Source organism: Hyla sarda, chromosome 13 (assembly GCF_029499605.1).
Source record: "Hyla sarda isolate aHylSar1 chromosome 13, aHylSar1.hap1, whole genome shotgun sequence".
Classification (NCBI taxonomy): Eukaryota; Metazoa; Chordata; class Amphibia; order Anura; family Hylidae; genus Hyla; species Hyla sarda.
Genome location: NC_079201.1, coordinates 931483 through 952701, shown reverse-complemented (window position 1 = coordinate 952701; position 21219 = coordinate 931483). Strand labels below are relative to the sequence as shown.

The following is a 21219-nucleotide window of genomic DNA, read 5'->3' as shown; positions in this document are numbered from 1 at the left end:
GATATATCAGTAAGAGCCTAAAAATATAATAATCGGGGGTCAGATATATCAGTAAGAGCCTAAAAATATAATAATCGGGGGTCAGATATATCAGTAAGACCCTAAAAATATAATAATTGGGGGTCAGATATCAGTAAGAGCCTAAAATATAATAATCGGGGGTCAGATATCAGTAAGAGCCTAAAAATATAATAATCGGGGGTCAGATATCAGTAAGAGCCTAAAATATAATAATTGGGGGTCAGATATATCAGTAAGAGCCCTAAAATATAATAATCGGGGGTCAGATATATCAGTAGGGCCTAAAAATATAATAATGGGGGTCAGATATATCAGTAAGAGCCTAAAATATAATAATCGGGGTCAGATATATCAGTAAGGGCCAAAAAATATAATAATTGGGGGTCAGATATATCAGTAAGAGCCTAAAAATATAATAATCGGGGTCAGATATATCAGTAAGGGCCTAAAAATATAATAATTGGGGGTCAGATATATCAGTAAGACCCTAAAATATAATAATCGGGGGCAGATATATCAGTATGGGCCTAAAAATATAATAATTGGGGGCAGATATATCAGTAAGGGCCTAAAAATATAATAATGGGGGGTCAGATATATCAGTAAGAGCCTAATAATATAATAATGGGGGTCAGATATATCAGTAAGGGCCTAAAAATATAATTGGGGGTCAGATATATCAGTAAGAGCCTAAAAATATAATAATCGGGGGTCAGATATATCAGTAAGAGCCTAAAAATATAATAATCGGGGGTCAGATATATCAGTAAGAGCCTAAAAATATAATAATCGGGGGTCAGATATATCAGTAAGAGCCTAAAAATATAATAATTGGAGGTCAGATATATCAGTAAGAGCCTAAAAATATAATAATCGGGGGTCAGATATATCAGTAAGAGCCTAAAATATAATAATTGGGGGCAGATATATCAGTAAGAGCCTAAAAATATAATAATCGGGGGTCAGATATATCAGTAAGACCCTAAAAATATAATAATTGGGGGTCAGATATCAGTAAGAGCCTAAAATATAATAATCGGGGGTCAGATATCAGTAAGAGCCTAAAAATATAATAATCGGGGGTCAGATATATCAGTAAGAGCCTAAAATATAATAATTGGGGGTCAGATATATCAGTAAGAGCCCTAAAATATAATAATCGGGGGTCAGATATATCAGTAGGGCCTAAAAATATAATAATGGGGGTCAGATATATCAGTAAGAGCCTAAAATATAATAATCGGGGGTCAGATATATCAGTAAGACCCTAAAAATATAATAATTGGGGGTCAGATATATCAGTAAGGGCCTAAAATATAATAATCGGGGTCAGATATATCAGTAAGAGCCTAAAATATAATAATCGGGGGTCAGATATCAGTAAGAGCCTAAAAATATAATAATCGGGGGTCAGATATCAGTAAGAGCCTAAAATATAATAATTGGGGGTCAGATATATCAGTAAGAGCCCTAAAATATAATAATCGGGGGTCAGATATATCAGTAGGGCCTAAAAATATAATAATGGGGGTCAGATATATCAGTAAGAGCCTAAAATATAATAATCGGGGTCAGATATATCAGTAAGGGCCAAAAAATATAATAATTGGGGGTCAGATATATCAGTAAGAGCCTAAAAATATAATAATCGGGGTCAGATATATCAGTAAGGGCCTAAAAATATAATAATTGGGGGTCAGATATATCAGTAAGACCCTAAAATATAATAATCGGGGGCAGATATATCAGTATGGGCCTAAAAATATAATAATTGGGGGCAGATATATCAGTAAGGGCCTAAAAATATAATAATGGGGGGTCAGATATATCAGTAAGAGCCTAATAATATAATAATGGGGGTCAGATATATCAGTAAGGGCCTAAAAATATAATTGGGGGTCAGATATATCAGTAAGAGCCTAAAAATATAATAATTGGAGGTCAGATATATCAGTAAGAGCCTAAAAATATAATAATCGGGGGTCAGATATATCAGTAAGAGCCTAAAAATATAATAATCGGGGGTCAGATATATCAGTAAGACCCTAAAAATATAATAATTGGGGGTCAGATATCAGTAAGAGCCTAAAATATAATAATCGGGGGTCAGATATCAGTAAGAGCCTAAAAATATAATAATCGGGGGTCAGATATCAGTAAGAGCCTAAAATATAATAATTGGGGGTCAGATATATCAGTAAGAGCCCTAAAATATAATAATCGGGGGTCAGATATATCAGTAGGGCCTAAAAATATAATAATGGGGGGTCAGATATATCAGTAAGAGCCTAAAAATATAATAATCGGGGTCAGATATATCAGTAAGGGCCTAAAAATATAATAATGGGGGTCAGATATATCAGTAAGACCCTAAAATATAATAGTCGGGGGCAGATATATCAGTATGGGCCTAAAAATATAATAATTGGGGGCAGATATATCAGTAAGGGCCTAAAAATATAATAATGGGGGGTCAGATATATCAGTAAGAGCCTAAAAATATAATAATGGGGGTCAGATATATCAGTAAGGGCCTAAAAATATAATAATGGGGGTCAGATATATCAGTAAGAGCCTAAAAATATAATAATCGGGGTCAGATATATCAGTAAGAGCCTAAAAATATAATAATCGGGGGTCAGATATATCAGCAAGACCCTAAAAATATAATAATTGGGGGTCAGATATATCAGTAAGGGCCTAAAAATATAATAATCGGGGTCAGATATATTAGTAAGAGCCTAAAAATATAATAATTGGGGGTCAGATATATCAGTAAGGGCCTAAAAATATAATAATTGGGGGTCAGATATATCAGTAAGAGCCTAAAAATATAATAATTGGGGGTCAGATATATCAGTAAGGGCCTAAAAATATAATAATTGGGGGTCAGATATATCAGTAAGAGCCTAAAATATAATAATCGGGGTCAGATATATCAGTAAGAGCCTAAAATATAATAATCGGGGGGTCAGATATATCAGTAAGAGCCTAAAATATAATAATCAGGGGTCAGATATATCAGTAAGAGCCTAAAAATATAATAATTGGGGGTCAGATATATCAGTAAGGGCCTAAAAATATAATAATTGGGGGTCAGATATATCAGTAAGAGCCTAAAATATAATAATCGGGGTCAGATATATCAGTAAGAGCCTAAAAATATAATAATCGGGGGTCAGATATATCAGTAAGAGCCTAAAATATAATAATCGGGGGTCAGATATATCAGTAAGGGCCTAAAAATATAATAATTGGGGGTCAGATATATCAGTAAGGGCCTAAAAATATAATAATCAGGGGTCAGATATATCAGTAAGAGCCTAAAAATATAATAATCGGGGTCAGATATATCAGTAAGAGCCTAAAAATATAATAATCGGGGTCAGATATATCAGTAAGAGCCTAAAAATACAATAATCAGGGGTCAGATATATCAGTAAGAGCCTAAAAATACAATAATCAGGGGTCAGATATATCAGTAAGAGCCTAAAAATATAATAATCAGGGGTCAGATATATCAGTAAGAGCCTAAAAATACAATAATCAGGGGTCAGATATATCAGTAAGAGCCTAAAAATATAATAATCGGGGTCAGATATATCAGTAAGAGCCTAAAAATATAATAATCGGGGTCAGATATATCAGTATGAGGGGCCTTTTCTAAACAGGATATGACTATCACCTCTTTGTGACCATTAACTATTGACTTCTATGGGAGACTGTTGTAGGCATGCTCTGTGACCAATAAAGAAGTCACTGAGCAGCAGTGGTCTCAAACTGTGGCCCTCCAGATGGTGCAAAACTTCAGCTCCCAGCATGCCCGGACAGCCGTTTGAGACCACTGCTGTGCAGGGAGGTGGAGAAGGGTAGCTGTGACCATTACCTATAGACATCTATGGGAGAGTTATGTAGGCATGCTCTGTGACTGGTGAAGAAGTCATGTGCAGGGAGGTGGAGAAGGGTAGCTGTGACCATTACCTATAGACATCTATGGGAGAGTTATGTAGGCATGCTCTGTGACTGGTGAAGAAGTCATGTGCAGGGAGGTGGGGAGGGGTAGCTGTGACCATTACCTATAGACATCTATGGGAGAGTTATGTAGGCATGCTCTGTGACTGGTGAAGAAGTCATGTGCAGGGAGGTGGAGAAGGGTAGCTGTGACCATTACCTATAGACATCTATGGGAGAGTTATGTAGGCATGATCTGTGACTGGTGAAGAAATCATGTGCAGGGAGGTGGAGAAGGGTAGCTGTGACCATTACCTATAGACATCTATGGGAGAGTTATGTAGGCATGATCTGTGACTGGTGAAGAAATCATGTGCAGGGAGGTGGAGAAGGGTAGCTGTGACCATTACCTTTTGACTTCTATGGGAGAATGTTGTAGGCATGCTCTGTGACCAGTCATGTGCATGAAGGGGGTGTTAGAGTTTGTTGTGGGCATGCTCTGTCATCTATGATGTCATTTTGCATTAAGGTGGGAGGGGGCTGTGACCATCACTTGTCATTTGACTCTATGGGAGAGTGTTGTGGTCATGCTCTGTTATCCGTGCATAGGTCATTGTGCAGGGAGGGGCAGGAAGGGAGCGGTGACGCCATCTATGGTCATTCTATTTACATACAGGTGTCACCATTCACTGCACAGGGGAGGGGCTCAGTGGGGGTATTTGTGCCCCCTAGTTCAGCGTGATGAGGACATCAGTAATGTGGGGGGGTGCCCCATTTACCTGAAGCTCCTTAATCTTCTTCTGAAGTTGGTTCCCCAAGACTTGTTCATCTTCCACCCTACTGAGCAGCTGACTGATCTCAAAGTCTTTCCTGTGAACGGATGAGATACGGATGAGATACTCAGCATGACATTCATGTGATACACACCAGCATTAAACCTACACTGATACATTGTAACAAACCCTAGGATCAGCTGTGTGAGCATGTGACACAATGGTCTGAAGGAAGACAGTGATGTTTCCATTCACTGACAGTAAGCAGAGATCTTATATATGCCCCCCGGCCCCCCATACTTCTTCAGCCTCTCGTCCAGCTGCTGTCTGTCATTTTCCAGGTCCATGATGGAGTCCTGCGCCATTTTCAGGTCCCCCTCAAGCTTCCTCCTGCCGCGCTCATTGTCCATACGGAGTTTCTTCTCCTGCTCCAGCGAACCTTGTAACTACAGGAAAGGGTTAAAAGAAATCAATCTGATCCGTAAGGACCCCCCAACTCTATATAAGGATCTGATCCGTAAGGACCCCCCAACTCTATATAAGGATCTGATCCGTAAGGACCCCCCCCCAACTCTACATAAGGATCTGATCCGTAAGGACCCCCCAACTCTATATAAGGATCTGATCCTTAAGGACCCCCCCAACTCTATATAAGGATCTGATCTGTAAGGACCCCCCCAACTCTATATAAGGATCTGATCTGTAAGGACCCCCCAACTCTATATAAGGATCTGATCTGTAAGGACCCCCCCAACTCTATATAAGGATCTGATCCGTAAGGACCCCCCCAACTCTATATAAGGATCTGATCTGTAAGGACCCCCCCAACTCTATATAAGGATCTGATCTGTAAGGACCCCCCAACTCTATATAAGGATCTGATCTGTAAGGACCCCCCAACTCTATATAAGGATCTGATCTGTAAGGACCCCCCCAACTCTATATAAGGATCTGATCTGTAAGGACCCCCCCAACTCTATATAAGGATCTGATCCGTAAGGACCCCCCAACTCTATATAAGGATCTGATCCGTAAGGACCCCCCCAACTCTATATAAGGATCTGATCCGTAAGGACCCCCCAACTCTATATAAGGATCTGATCCGTAAGGACCCCCCAACTCTATATAAGGATCTGATCCGTAAGGACCCCCCAACTCTATATAAGGATCTGATCCGTAAGGACCCCCCCCCAACTCTACATAAGGATCTGATCCGTAAGGACCCCCCAACTCTATATAAGGATCTGATCCTTAAGGACCCCCCCAACTCTATATAAGGATCTGATCTGTAAGGACCCCCCCAACTCTATATAAGGATCTGATCTGTAAGGACCCCCCAACTCTATATAAGGATCTGATCCTTAAGGACCCCCCCAACTCTATATAAGGATCTGATCTGTAAGGACCCCCCCCCAACTCTATATAAGGATCTGATCCGTAAGGACCCCCCCAACTCTATATAAGGATCTGATCTGTAAGGACCCCCCCAACTCTATATAAGGATCTGATCTGTAAGGACCCCCCAACTCTATATAAGGATCTGATCTGTAAGGACCCCCCAACTCTATATAAGGATCTGATCTGTAAGGACCCCCCCAACTCTATATAAGGATCTGATCTGTAAGGACCCCCCCCCCCCAACTCTATATAAGGATCTGACCTGTAAGGACCCCCCAACTCTATATAAGGATCTGATCTGTAAGGACCCCCCCAACTCTATATAAGGATCTGATCTGTAAGGACCCCCCCAACTCTATATAAGGATCTGATCTGTAAGGACCCCCCAACTCTATATAAGGATCTGATCTGTAAGGACCCCCCCAACTCTATATAAGGATCTGATCCGTAAGGACCCCCCCAACTCTATATAAGGATCTGATCTGTAAGGACCCCCCCAACTCTAAGGATCTGATCCGTAAGGACCCCCCAACTCTATATAAGGATCTGATCTGTAAGGACCCCCCCAACTCTATATAAGGATCTGATCCGTAAGGACCCCCCAACTCTATATAAGGATCTGATCTGTAAGGACCCCCCCAACTCTATATAAGGATCTGATCTGTAAGGACCCCCCCCCAACTCTATATATAAGGATCTGATCTGTAAGGACCCCCCCCCCAACTCTATATAAGGATCTGATCCATAAGGACCCCCCCAACTCTATATAAGGATCTGATCTGTAAGGACCCCCCCAACTCTATATAAGGATCTGATCCGTAAGGACCCCCCCCAAGGATCTGATCTGTAAGGACCCCCCCAACTCTATATAAGGATCTGATCCGTAAGGACCCCCCCAACTCTATATAAGGATCTGATCCGTAAGGACCCCCCCAACTCTATATAAGGATCTGATCCGTAAGGACCCCCCCAACTCTATATAAGGATCTGATCCGTAAGGACCCCCCCCAACTCTATATAAGGATCTGATCTGTAAGAACCCCCCCAACTCTATATAAGGATCTGATCCGTAAGGACCCCCCCAACTCTATATAAGGATCTGATCCGTAAGGACCCCCCCAACTCTATATAAGGATCTGATCTGTAAGGACCCCCCCAACTCTATATAAGGATCTGATCCGTAAGGACCCCCCCCAACTCTATATAAGGATCTGATCCGTAAGGACCCCCCACACTCTATATAAGGATCTGATCTGTAAGGACCCCCCCCCAACTCTATATAAGGATCTGATCTGTAAGGACCCCCCCCCCAACTCTATATAAGGATCTGATCCGTAAGGACCCCCCCAAGTCTATATAAGGATCTGATCCGTAAGGACCCCCCCAACTCTATATAAGGATCTGATCTGTAAGGACCCCCCCCCAACTCTATATAAGGATCTGATCTGTAAGGACCCCCCCAACTCTATATAAGGATCTGATCTGTAAGGACCCCCCCAACTCTATATAAGGATCTGATCTGTAAGGACCCCCCCAACTCTATATAAGGATCTGATCCGTAAGGACCCCCCCCCCAACTCTATATAAGGATCTGATCCGTAAGGACCCCCCCCCAACTCTATATAAGGATCTGATCCGTAAGGACCCCCCCCCCAACTCTATATAAGGATCTGATCTGTAAGGACCCCCCCAACTCTATATAAGGATTTGATCTGTAAGGACCCCCCCAACTCTATATAAGGATCTGATCCGTAAGGACCCCCCCCAACTCTATATAAGGATCTGATCTGTAAGGACCCCCCCCAACTCTATATAAGGATCTGATCTGTAAGGCCCCCCCCCCCAACTCTATATAAGGATCTGATCCGTAAGGATCCCCCCAACTCTATATAAGGATCTGATCTGTAAGGACCCCCCCAACTCTATATAAGGATCTGATCCGTAAGGAGCCCCCCAACTCTATATAAGGATCTGATCTGTAAGGACCCCCCCCCAACTCTATATAAAGATCTGATCTGTAAGGACCCCCCAACTCTATATAAGGATCTGATCCGTAAGGACCCCCCCAACTCTATATAAGGATCTGATCTGTAAGGACCCCCCCAACTCTATATAAGGATCTCATCTGTAAGGACCCCCCCCCCAACTCTATATAAGGATCTAATCCGTAAGGAGCCCCCCAACTCTATATAAGGATCTGATCTGTAAGGACCCCCCAACTCTATATAAGGATCTCATCTGTAAGGACCCCCCGCCAACTCTATATAAGGATCTGATCCGCAAGGAGCCCCCCAACTCTATATAAGGATCTGACCTGTAAGGACCCCCCCAACTCTATATAAGGATCTGATCTGTAAGGACCCCCCCAACTCTATATAAGGATCTGATCTGTAAGGAACCCCCCCCCCCAACTCTATATAAGGATCTGATCTGTAAGGACCCCCCCAACTCTATTTAAGGATCACATCTGATCGCCACTTTAAGGTGTACGCTGGAAGTAGGGTGAGGGAATGGAAGAGGAGCTACTTTAAGGTGTATGCTGGCAGTAGGGTGAGGGGATGGAGGAGGAGCTACACTAAGGCGTATGCTTGCAATAGGGTGAGGGGATGGAGGAGGAGTTACACTTTAAGGCATATGCTGGCAATAGGGTGAGGGGGATGGAGGAGGAGTTACACTTTAAGGCGTATGCTGGCAGTAGGGTGAGGGGATGGAGGAGGAGTTACACTTTAAGGCGTATGCTGGCAATAGGGTGAGGGGATGGAGGAGGAGCTACACTTTAAGGTGTATGCTGGAAGTAGGGTGAGGGGATGGAGGAGGAGTTACACTGTAAGGCGTATGCTGGCAGTAGGGTGAGGAGATGGAGGAGGAGTTACACTTTAAGGCGTATGCTGGCAATAGGGTGAGGGGATGAAGGAGGAGTTACACTTTAAGGTGTATGCTGGCAGTAGGGTGAGGGGATGGAGGAGGAGTTACACTTTAAGGCGTATGCTGGCAGTAAGGTGAGGGGATGGAGGAGGAGCTACACTTTAAGGCGTATGCTGGCAGTAAGGTGAGGGGATGGAGGAGGAGCTACACTTTAAGGCGTATGCTGGCAATAGGGTGAGGGGATGGAGGAGGAGTTACACTGTAAGGCGTATGCTGGCAGTAGGGTGAGGGGATGGAGGAGGAGTTACACTTTAAGGCATATGCTGTCAATAGGGTGAGGGGATGGAGGAGGAGTTACACTTTAAGGCGTATGCTGGCAGTAGGGTGAGGGGATGGAGGAGGAGTTACACTTTAAGGCGTATGCTGGCAATAGGGTGAGGGGATGGAGGAGGAGCTACAGGGTGAGGGGATGGAGGAGGAGTTACACTGTAAGGCGTATGCTGGCAGTAGGGTGAGGGGATGGAGGAGGAGCTACACTTTAAGGTGTATGCTGGCAGTAGGGTGAGGGGATGGAGGAGGAGTTACACTGTAAGGCGTATGCTGGCAGTAGGGTGAGGGGATGGAGGAGGAGCTACACTTTAAGGCGTATGCTGGCATTAGGGTGAGGGGATGGAGAAGGAGCTACACTGTAAGGCGTATGCTCGCAGTAGGGTGAGGGGATGGAGGAGGAGCTACACTTTAAGGCGTATGCTGGCAGTGGGGGGTGGGGTGGGGGGCTATGGACTCACATCATCAATCTGTTGCTCCAGCTTGGTCTTCAGCTTGGTCAGGGCGTTGACCTTGTCCTCCTCAGCCTGCAGGTCATCCAGAGTCTGCTGGTGCGCCTCCTGCAGGGCCTTCTTCTCTTTGGTCAGCTTTACGATGGTCTCGTCCAGAGCGGCCATTTCTTCTGTCAGGTTTTTAACCTATTATAGCAGAGGTGAGATGTTAGCGGTTGGGAGGGGTCTGGAGGTGGTCTGGTCGTCTCCTGAGGCGCTCACCTTGTTCTCGGTGGCGTGCTTCTCCTTCTCCACCTTGGCCAGAGTCAGCTCCAGGTCGTCGATGTCCTTCTTCAGCTCGGAGCACTCGTCCTCCAGTTTCCTCTTCTTGGCGGTCAGCTCAGCGTTGGACTCTTCCTCGTCCTCCAGCCTCTCGTTCAGCTCTTTGATCTTGGCCTCCAGTTGGATCTTACTCTTGATCAGCTGATCGCACCTCTCCTCTGCATCTGTCAAGTTCTCTGACTCCTGGTGGATAATAAAGAGTTAAGAACAATTACGGCACACTGCGCATAAAAACAACGGAAATGTGAATAAAACCATCATTATATATTAACAAAGCTTCTTAATGAGAAGAATCTGCTATAGCCTTACATGGGATTACTATGGGCGCTGCAGACCTGTCCTCCTCTAGAGGGCGCTGCAGACCCGTCCTCCTCTAGAGGGCGCTGCAGACCCGTCCTCCTCTAGAGGGCGCTGCAGACCCGTCCTCCTCTAGAGGGCGCTGCAGTTTTATCCTCCTCTAGAGGGCGCTGCAGACATGTCCTCCTCTAGAGGGCGCTGCAGACCTATCCTCCTCTAGAGGGTGCTGCAGTTTTATCCTCCTCTAGAGGGCGCTGCAGACATGTCCTCCTCTAGAGGGCGCTGCAGACCTATCCTCCTCTAGAGGGCGCTGCAAACCTGTCCTCCTCTAGAGGGCGCTGCAGACCTGTCCTCCTCTAGAGGGCGCTGCAGTTTTATCCTCCTCTAGAGGGCGCTGCAGACCCGTCCTCCTCTAGAGGGCGCTGCAGACCTGATCTCCTCTAGAGGGAGCTGCAGACCTGTCCTCCTCTAGAGGGCGCTGCAGTTTTATCCTCCTCTAGAGGGCGCTGCAGACCCGTCCTCCTCTAGAGGGCGCTGCAGACCCGTCCTCCTCTAGAGGGCGCTGCAGACCCGTCCTCCTCTAGAGGGCGCTGCAGTTTTATCCTCCTCTAGAGGGCGCTGCAGTTTTATCCTCCTCTAGAGGGTGCTGCAGTTTTATTCTCCTCTAGAGGGTGCTGCAGTTTTATCCTCCTCTAGAAGGCGCTGCAGTTTTATCCTCCTCTAGAGGGCGCTGCAGTTTTATTCTCCTCTAGAGGGTGCTGCAGTTTTATCTTCCTCTAGAGGGTGCTTCAGTTTTATCCTCCTCTAGAGGGTGCTGCAGTTTTATCTTGTTCTAGAGGGCGCTGCAGTTTTATCTTGTTCTAGAGGGCGCTGCAGTTTTATCCTCCTCTAGAGGGCGCTGCAGTTTTATCCTCCTCTAGAGGGCACTGCAGTTTTATCCTCCTCTAGAGGGCACTGCAGTTTTATCCTCCTCTAGAGGGCACTGCAGTTTTATCCTCCTCTAGAGGGCACTGCAGTTTTATCCTCCTCTAGAGGGCACTGCAGTTTTATCCTCCTCTAGAGGGCACTGCAGTTTTATCCTCCTCTAGAGGGTGCTGCAGTTTTATCTTCCTCTAGAGGGTGCTGCAGTTTTATCCTCCTCTAGAGGGTGCTGCAGTTTTATCCTCCTCTAGAGGGTGCTGCAGTTTTATCTTCCTCTAGAGGGCACTGCAGTTTTATCCCCCTCTAGACGGTGCTGCAGTTTTATCCTCCTCTAGAGGGTGCTGCAGTTTTATCCTCCTCTAGAGGGCGCTGCAGTTTTATCCTCCTCTAGAGGGTGCTGCAGTTTTATCCTCCTCTAGAGGGTGCTGCAGTTTTATCCTCCTCTAGAGGGTGCTGCAGTTTTATCCCCCTCTAGACAGTGCTGCAGTTTTATCTTGTTCTAGAGGGCGCTGCAGTTTTATCTTGTTCTAGAGGGTGCTGCAGTTTTATCTTGTTCTAGAGGGCGCTGCAGTTTTATCTTGTTCTAGAGGGCGCTGCAGTTTTATCCTCCTCTAGAGGGTGCTGCAGTTTTATCTTCCTCTAGAGGGCGCTGCAGTTTTATCCTCCTCTAGAGGGCGCTGCAGTTTTATCCTCCTCTAGAGGGTGCTGCAGTTTTATCTTCCTCTAGAGGGCGCTGCAGTTTTATCCTCCTCTAGAGGGCGCTGCAGTTTTATCCTCCTCTAGAGGGTGCTGCAGTTTTATCCCCCTCTAGACGGTGCTGCAGTTTTATCTTGTTCTAGAGGGCGCTGCAGTTTTATCTTGTTCTAGAGGGCGCTGCAGTTTTATCCTCCTCTAGAGGGCGCTACAGACCACTCCCCGTACTCACAGACTGGACTTGCAGCTGCAGGTCGTTCTTTTCCTGGAGGAGTTTCACCATCTTCTCCTCCAGCTCCTTCCTCTTGGCCTCTGACTTTGCCAGATTCTCCTTGGTTTTAGCGAATTCCTCCTTCATGGCGGCCATTTCCTTCTCGGTCTCCGCGCTGCGGAGGAGGGGCTTGATCTTGAAGTAAAGCTTCATCCATGGCCAGTGTTTGACGTTCATGAATGCACGGATGTTGTACTGAATGCTGAAGATGGCTTCCCTGAAGAAACAGATATTCCTTGGGTCTGACAAAGAGCTGAGCAGGCAGCAAGAACCTGGGCACTATGTGGTGGCGTCATTATCGGGCACTATGTGGTGGCGTTATTATCGGGCACTATGTGGTGGCGTCATTATCGGGCACTATGTGGTGGCGTCATTATCGGGCACTATGTGGTGGCGTTATTATCGGGCACTATGTGGTGGCGTCATTATCGGGCACTATGTGGTGGCGTCATTATCGGGCACTATGTGGTGGCGTCATTATCGGGCACTATGTGGTGGCGTCATTATCGGGCACTATGTGGTGGCGTTATTATCGGGCACTATGTGGTGGCGTCATTATCGGGCACTATGTGGTGGCGTCATTATCGGGCACTATGTGGTGGCGTCATTATCGGGCACTATGTGGTGGCGTCATTATCGGGCACTATGTGGTGGCGTTATTATCGGGCACTATGTGGTGGCGTCATTATCGGGCACTATGTGGTGGCGTCATTATCGGGCACTATGTGGTGGCGTTATTATCGGGCACTATGTGGTGGCGTCATTATCGGGCACTATGTGGTGGCGTCATTATCGGGCACTATGTGGTGGCGTCATTATCGGGCACTATGTGGTGGCGTCATTATCGGGCACTATGTGGTGGCGTTATTATCGGGCACTATGTGGTGGCGTTATTATCGGGCACTATGTGGTGGCGTCATTATCGGGCACTATGTGGTGGCGTCATTATCGGGCACTATGTGGTGGCGTCATTATCGGGCACTATGTGGTGGCGTCATTATCGGGCACTATGTGGTGGCGTTATTATCGGGCACTATGTGGTGGCGTCATTATCGGGCACTATGTGGTGGCGTCATTATCGGGCACTATGTGGTGGCGTCATTATCGGGCACTATGTGGTGGCGTCATTATCGGGCACTATGTGGTGGCGTCATTATCGGGCACTATGTGGTGGCGTCATTATCGGGCACTATGTGGTGGCGTCATTATCGGGCACTATGTGGTGGCGTCATTATCGGGCACTATGTGGTGGCGTCATTATCGGGCACTATGTGGTGGCGTTATTATCGGGCACTATGTGGTGGCGTTATTATCGGGCACTATGTGGTGGCGTTATTATCGGGCGCTATGTGGTGGCGTCATTATCGGGCACTATGTGGTGGCGTCATTATCGGGCGCTATGTGGTGGCGTCATTATCGGGCGCTATGTGGTGGCGTCATTATCGGGCGCTATGTGGTGGCGTCATTATCGGGCGCTATGTGGTGGCGTCATTATCGGGCGCTATGTGGTGGCGTCATTATCGGGCGCTATGTGGTGGCGTCATTATCGGGCGCTATGTGGTGGCGTCATTATCGGGCACTATGTGGTGGCGTCATTATCGGGCACTATGTGGTGGCGTCATTATCGGGCACTATGTGGTGGCGTCATTATCGGGCACTATGTGGTGGCGTCATTATCGGGCACTATGTGGTGGCGTCATTATCGGACACTATGTGGTGGCGTCATTATCGGGCACTATGTGGTGGCGTCATTATCGGGCACTATGTGGTGGCGTCATTATCGGGCACTATGTGGTGGCGTCATTATCGGGCACTATGTGGTGGCGTTATTATCAGGCACTATGTGGTGGCGTCATTATCGGGCACTATGTGGTGGCGTCATTATCGGGCACTATGTGGTGGCGTTATTATCGGGCACTATGTGGTGGCGTTATTATCGGGCACTGGTAAAAACCACAGATCATGGCCCAATGATCCCTCATACAGCCCTGTATACGGTAATAGGTAATAAGGGTTAGAATAGGGCATTGTTAGGCAATATGATTTTATTAAGGTACAATATTGTATCATTGCGATCGTATGGACCTACAGAATACAGATATGTCCATTACACCGTAAAGGGCACCATGTAGAAACAAAACTACCCCATATAGTAATGCTTTTTATTTTTTTATCAATTCTGAGAGACAATTTAGAACTCTTCCATCTCCAGGGTCGTATGACGATTGTTTTTTGCGGGACCAATTGTACTTTGTAATTACATCACTCATTTTACCACAAAATCTATGGCAAAAATCTAAAGTATATATATATATATTTGTGGGGTATAATAATATATATATATATATATTTTATTTTTTTTGCCAGAAGGGTTAAAGGGTAAAATCCTCCATAGACTGGTGTAAGGTCACGTCATCTTATAGACAGGAATAGTCAGTCTGGGCCAGTGTTTTACCCTCACTCCTTAACAGACCTCGACCCAGCGCTGTATACTAGCTGTAAGTATATAGTATATACACCAGAGGGCGCCCCTCACCTCCTTTCTATCATCTTTTTGTACTCCATCCTCATCAGGTGTCCGCGGCATCGGGCCTGTGTGCGGGTGATGATCAGGGCCAGCCGGTCGTCCCTCATCTCCTCCAGGGTCCCCAGGAGCCCGGCCTTAAAAAACACCTACAACCAAGAAGACATATACTGCAGCTGATAACACAACCACCATTAGGGGGCAGTACAACACAACCACCATTAGGGGGCAGTATAACACAACCACCATTAGGGGGCAGTATAACACAACCACCATTAGGGGGCAGTATAACACAACCACCATTAGGGGGCGTTATAACACAACCACCATTAGGGGGCAGTATAACACAACCACCATTAGGGGGCGGTATAACACAGCCACCATTAGGGGGCGGTATAACACAACTACCATTAGGGGGCGGTATAACACAACCATCATTAGGGGGCGGTATAACACAACCACCATTAGGGGGCAGTATAACACAACCACCATTAGGGGGCAGTATAACACAACCAACATTAGGGGGCAGTATAACACAACCAACATTAGGGGGCAGTATAACACAACCAACATTAGGGGGCAGTATAACACAACCACCATAAGGGGGCAGTATAACACAACCAACATAAGGGGGCAGTATAACACAACCAACATTAGGGGGCGGTATAACACAACCCCCATTAGGGGGCGGTATAACACAACCACCATTAGGGGGCAGTACAACACAACCACCATTAGGGGGCGTTATAACACAACTACCATTAGGGGGCGGTATAACACAACCACCATTAGGGGGCAGTATAACACAACCACCATTAGGGGGCAGTATAACACAACCACCATAAGGGGGCAGTATAACACAACCAAGATTAGGGGGCAGTATAACACAACCACCATTAGGGGGCAGTATAACACAACCACCATTAGGGGGCAGTATAACACAACCACCATTAGGGGGCAGTATAACACAACCACCATAAGGGGGCAGTATAACACAACCAAGATTAGGGGGCAGTATAACACAACCACCATTAGGGGGCAGTATAACACAACCACCATTAGGGGGCAGTATAACACAACCACCATTAGGGGGCAGTATAACACAACCACCATTAGGGGGCAGTATAACACAACCACCATTAGGGGGAAATATAACACAACCACCATTAGGGGGCAGTATAACACAACCACCATTAGGGGGCAGTATAACACAACCACCATTAGGGGGCAGTATAATACAACCACCATTAGGGGGCAGTATAACACAACCACCATTAGGGGGCAGTATAACACAACCACCATTAGGGGGCAGTATAACACAAGTCATCAGCGGGGGGGGGACGACGACGTTATTTTGGGGAGGTTACCTTGGTGTGCCCAAACTTATATTGAGTGTGATCAATGTCAATGGAGCCCAGGAGCTTCTCACAGGCCTTCTTGCTGTCAATGAATTGTCCCTCAGGGATGGCGCTGGCGTTCAGGATGCGATATCTGTGGAACGTACCATATACAAAAGCTCAGGGGGGGGGGGGGGGGGAACACGCTCAGGGGGGTGAAACAGGTCCATACAATCTATTATTATCTGTTATCCGGTCAATGTAATCTATTATTCCCTGTTATCTGCCATTTCAGGCTTGATACGATCTGGAGAAGTGTTTTCCAACCAAGGTGCCTCCAGCTATTGCAAAACTACAACTCCCAGCATGCCCGGACAGCCTTTGGCTGTCCGGGCATGCTGGGAGTTGTAGTTTTGCAACAGCGGGAGGCACGCTGGTGGGAAAACACTGATCTAGAGACTTGATCTACTGAACCTTTGCTTGAAGTCTGCATATTGGATCCTGTTTGGAAATCCTTTCCTGCAGATGCGGATCCCCTCCAGGACACCATTACACCTCAGCTGATGCAGGACCAGATGGTGGTCCATGTCCCCTGGGGAGCAGATAAATGAACAGTCAGTCACATGCTGCGCGGCACACGGGTATGATTCCAGGAGATAGCGGCACATTACCTGGGGTCTTGGTCTCGTTGGGGATAATGCATCGCACAAAGTGGGGGTGAGTGGTCCGCAGGTTGGACATCAACTTGTTCAGGTTCTCCTGTGGAGGGAGATGGTGGAGACTCAATAATGGCTGCCACAACCATATAACATAGTATAATAATCCAATATGGATATTCAGGGTAAGGGTTCTGTCTGACACAATGGGAATTGTTTAAATTTTGTTTAAATGTATCCTTGTGCTGCTGACTAAATCCGTGTCCTTCTACCTCTGGCAGCTGCAAACATAGGGGGAGATTTATCAAAACCTGTGCAGAGGAAAAGTTGCAGAGTTGCCCATAGCAACCAATCAGATCGCTTCTTTCATTTTTCACAGGCCTTCTCAAAAATGAAAGAAGAGATCTGATTGGTTGTTATGGGCAACTCAGCAACTTTTCCTCTGGACAGGTTTTGATAAATCTCCCCCATGATCCATTCTTACTTTCCCTACATAAGGAGTTTTTTCAGCTATATTGCAATGTCACTGCAGATGCTCTACTCCCTCCTCCTCTGGCAGCTGATGTATTACCCCTTCTTATTTCTTCTACAGGAGTATTCTCAGCTATACTGCAATGTTTCTGCAGAGGCTCTACTCCTTCCTCCTCTGGGAGCTGATTTATTACCCCTTCTTATTTCTTCTACAGGAGTATTCTCAGCTATACTGCAATGTTTCTGCAGAAGCTCTAAATCTTCCCCCTCTGGCAGCTGATGTATAGTCCTTTCTAATTTCTCCAACAGGAGTATTCTCAGCTATACTGCAATGTTTCTGCAGAAGCTCTATATCTTCCCCCTCTGGCAGCTGATGTATAGTCCTTTCTAATTTCTCCTACAGGATTGTTCTCAGCTATACTGCAATGTTTCTGCAGAGGCTCTACTCTCTCCTCCTCTGGGAGCTGATTTATTACCCCTTCTTATTTCTCCTACAGGAGTGTTCTCAGCTATACTGCAATGTTTACTGCAGAGGTTCTACTCCTTCCTCCTCTGGCAGCTGGTAATATCGTCCTTTCTTACTTTCTCTACACAAGGAGTGTTCTCAGCCACACTGCAATGTTACTGCAGAGGTTCTACTTCTTCCTCCTCTGGGAGCTGATGTATAGTACCTTCTTATTTCCCCTATATTAGTGTTCTCAGCTATACTGCAATGTTACTGCAGAGGTTCTACTCCTTCGTCCTCTGGCAGCTGATGTATAGTACCTTCTTGTTTCCCCTACAGGAGTGTTCTCAACTATACTGCAATGTTACTGAAGAGGCTCATTTCCTTCCTCCTCTGGCAGTTCATGTATAGTCCCTTCTTATTTCCCCTACAGGAGTGTTCTCAGCTATAATGCAATGTTACTGCAGAGGCTCTACTTCTTCCTCCTCTGGCAGCTGTTAATATAGTCCTATCTTATTTCCCTTACTGGATTGCTCTCAGTTATACTGTAATGTTACTGCAGAGGTTCTACTCCTTCCTTCTCTGGCAGCTGATGTATAGTACCTTCTTATTCCGCCTACAGGAGTGTTCTCATCTATACTGCAAAAACTATACCCCTTCCCCCTCTGGCAGCTGATGTATAGTCCCTTCTTATTTCTCCTACAGGATTATTCTCAGCTATACTGCAATGTTTCTGCAGAGGCTCTACTCCCTCCTCCTCCTCTGGCAGCTGATGTATTATCCCTTCTTATTTCTCCTATAGGAGTGTTCTCAACTATACTGCAGTATTACTGCAGAGGTTCTACTCATTCCTCCTCTGGCAGCTGATGTATAGTACCTTCTTATTTCCCCTACAGGAGTGTTCTCAGCTATACTGCAATGTTACTGCAGAGGCTCTACTCCTTCCTCCTCTGGCAGCTGATGACTTGGAGTCTACTGGACCTTCCTGAGGGATTGCGGTTTCCTGTCTTATGTTCAGTGTGAACAGTGTTCTATAATTATATTCCTGGTTAGCGATATATCCTTGTTTCTCGTCCATGGACTTGAAGTCTATTGGACGTTTTGGGGATTATGCTATATTCCTCTCTGTTCCTTAAGTCTGTTGACTTATCCGTTTTCCTGTCTAGTGTTTTGAACTTTATGTTTATTAGTTCTTGTATTCTGATCTCCTGAGTTTTGTACATGTCTACTTATCTATAGTGACCTGTGTTCATGACCTAAGATCTATAGAATCCTTTGTTCACGGCCACTGTGCCCCCTGTTCATGTCCAATGATCTTTAGTGTCCTCTATTCATGTCCGCTGATGGTGTCCTCTGTGCTGCTCACTGATCTGTGACCTCTGAACTTATATATCATAGAGTTCTATGTTCCTGTTATGTTTCTGGTTTGTGACCGGCTATTTATTAGTGTGTATTTTTATTAGGCCCCAGCACTTAAGTTCAGGGAGGGACCGGCGCCCAGTTGTCGACTCACTGGTTAGGGTGAGTGGGTAAGTATGCAGGGAGAGCAGTTTTATGGTCAGTTTAGGGCTCACTCTCCCTGTCCCCCGGTCAGTGCCTAACAATAGTCCTTTTTTACTTTCCCTACACAAGGAGTGTTCTCAGCAATACTGCAATGATACTGCAGAGGTTCTACTCCTTCCTCCTCTGGCAGCTGATGTATAGTTGCTTCTTATTTACCCTATAGGAGTGTTCTCAGCTATACTGCAATGTTACTGCAGAGGCTCTACTCCTTCCTCATCTGGCAGCTGATGTATAGTCCCTTCTTATTTCCCCTACAGGAGTGTGTTCTCAGCTAAACTGCAATGTTACTGCAGAGGTTCTACTCCTTCCTCATCTGGCAGCTGATGTATAGTACCTTCTTATTACCCCTACAGGAGTGTGTTCTCAGCTAAACTGCCATGTTACTGCAGAGGTTCTACTCCTTCCTCATCTGGCAGCTGATGTATAGTACCTTCTTATTTACCCTATAGGAGTGTTCTCAGCTATGCTGCAGTGTTACTGCAGAAGTTCTACTTCTTCCTCCTCCTTCTCATGTCCCCTACAGGAATGTACTCAATTATACTGCAAGGTTACTGCAGAGGCGCAATTCCTTCCTCCTCTGGCAGTTGATGTATAGTCCCTTATTCCCCCTACAGGAGTGTTCTACGCTATACTGGAAAAGCTCTACCCCTTCACCCTCTGGCAGCTGATGTATAGTCCCTTCTTATTTCTCCTACAGGAGTGTTCTCAGCTATACTGTAATGTTACTGCATAGGCTCTACTCCTTCCTCCTCTGGCAGCTGATGTATAGTCCCTTCTTATTTCCCCTACAGGAGTGTGTTCTCAGCTAAACTGCAATGTTACTGCAGAGGCTCTACTTCTTCCTCATCTGGCAGCTGGTAATATAGTCCTATCTTATTTTCCCTACTGGATTGTTCTCAGCTATACTGCAATGTTACTGCAGAGGCTCTACATCTTCCTCCTCTGGCAGCTGATATATTGTCCCTTCTTATTTCCTCTACAGGAGTGTTTTCTCAGCTATACTGCAATGTTACTGCAGAAGCTCTACCCCTTCCCCCTCTGGCAACTGATGTATAGTACCTTATTTCCCCTACAGGAATGTTCTCAACTATACTGCAATGTTACTGCAGAGGCTCTACTCCTTCCTCCTCTGGCAGCTGGTAATATAGTCTATCTTATTTTCCCCGCTGGATTGTTCTCAGCTATACTGCAATGTTTCTGCATAGGCTCTACTGCCTCCTCCTCTGGCAGCTGATGTATTATCCCTTCTTATTTCTCCTACAGGAGTGTTCTCAGCTATACTGCAATGTTACTGCAGAAGTTCTACCCCTTCCCCCTCTGGTAGCTGGTAATATAGTCCTTTATTACTTTCCCTACACAAGGAATGTTCTCAGCAATATTGCAATGTTACTGCAGAGGTTCTACTCCTTCCTATATCTGTACTGATCTGTGTTCACACACACAGCTATTGCATTGGTGTGTGTGAACAGTTTTATCTTCCCTGGTGAGGGAAGAGTTAAAACTTCTTGGTTGTTTTCATGGTCCGTGGGGACTTGGAGTCTACTGGACGTTCCTGAGGGATTGCGGTTTCCTGTCTTATGTTCAGTGTGAACAGTGTTCTATAATTATATTCCTGGTTAGCGATATATCCCTGTTTTTCGTCCATGGACTTGGAGTCTATTGGACATTTGGGGGATTATGCAATATTCCTCTCTGTTCCTGAAGTCTGTTGACTTATCCGTTTTCCTGTCTAGTGTTTTGAACTTTATGTTTATTAGTATTACTTGTATTCTGATCTCCTGAGTTTTGTAAATGTCTACTTATCTATAGTGACCTGTGATCTATAGAGTCCTCTGTTCACGGCCACTGTGCCCCCTGTTCATGTCCAATGATCTTTAGTGTCCTCTGTTCATGTCCGCTGATGGTGTCCTCTGTGCTGCTCACTGATCTGTGA

General features: G+C 45.8%; 1 protein-coding gene across 3 annotated transcripts in view; it reads right to left on the bottom strand.

Annotated features, from left to right (window-relative positions):
• LOC130297380 (myosin-3) overlaps positions 1–21219 on the bottom strand; it is a 151237-nt gene that overhangs the window by 22334 nt on the left and 107684 nt on the right. For all 3 annotated transcript variants that reach the window (XM_056549794.1, XM_056549793.1, XM_056549795.1), the window contains 9 exons: positions 16823–16910; positions 16626–16743; positions 16182–16305; positions 14827–14963; positions 12252–12507; positions 10049–10291; positions 9797–9973; positions 5046–5191; positions 4752–4842 (listed from right to left, as the gene is read on the bottom strand). In XM_056549794.1, the coding sequence (XP_056405769.1) occupies positions 4752–4842; positions 5046–5191; positions 9797–9973; positions 10049–10291; positions 12252–12507; positions 14827–14963; positions 16182–16305; positions 16626–16743; positions 16823–16910 (1380 nt within the window). The remainder of the gene's footprint in view (positions 1–4751; positions 4843–5045; positions 5192–9796; positions 9974–10048; positions 10292–12251; positions 12508–14826; positions 14964–16181; positions 16306–16625; positions 16744–16822; positions 16911–21219) is intronic.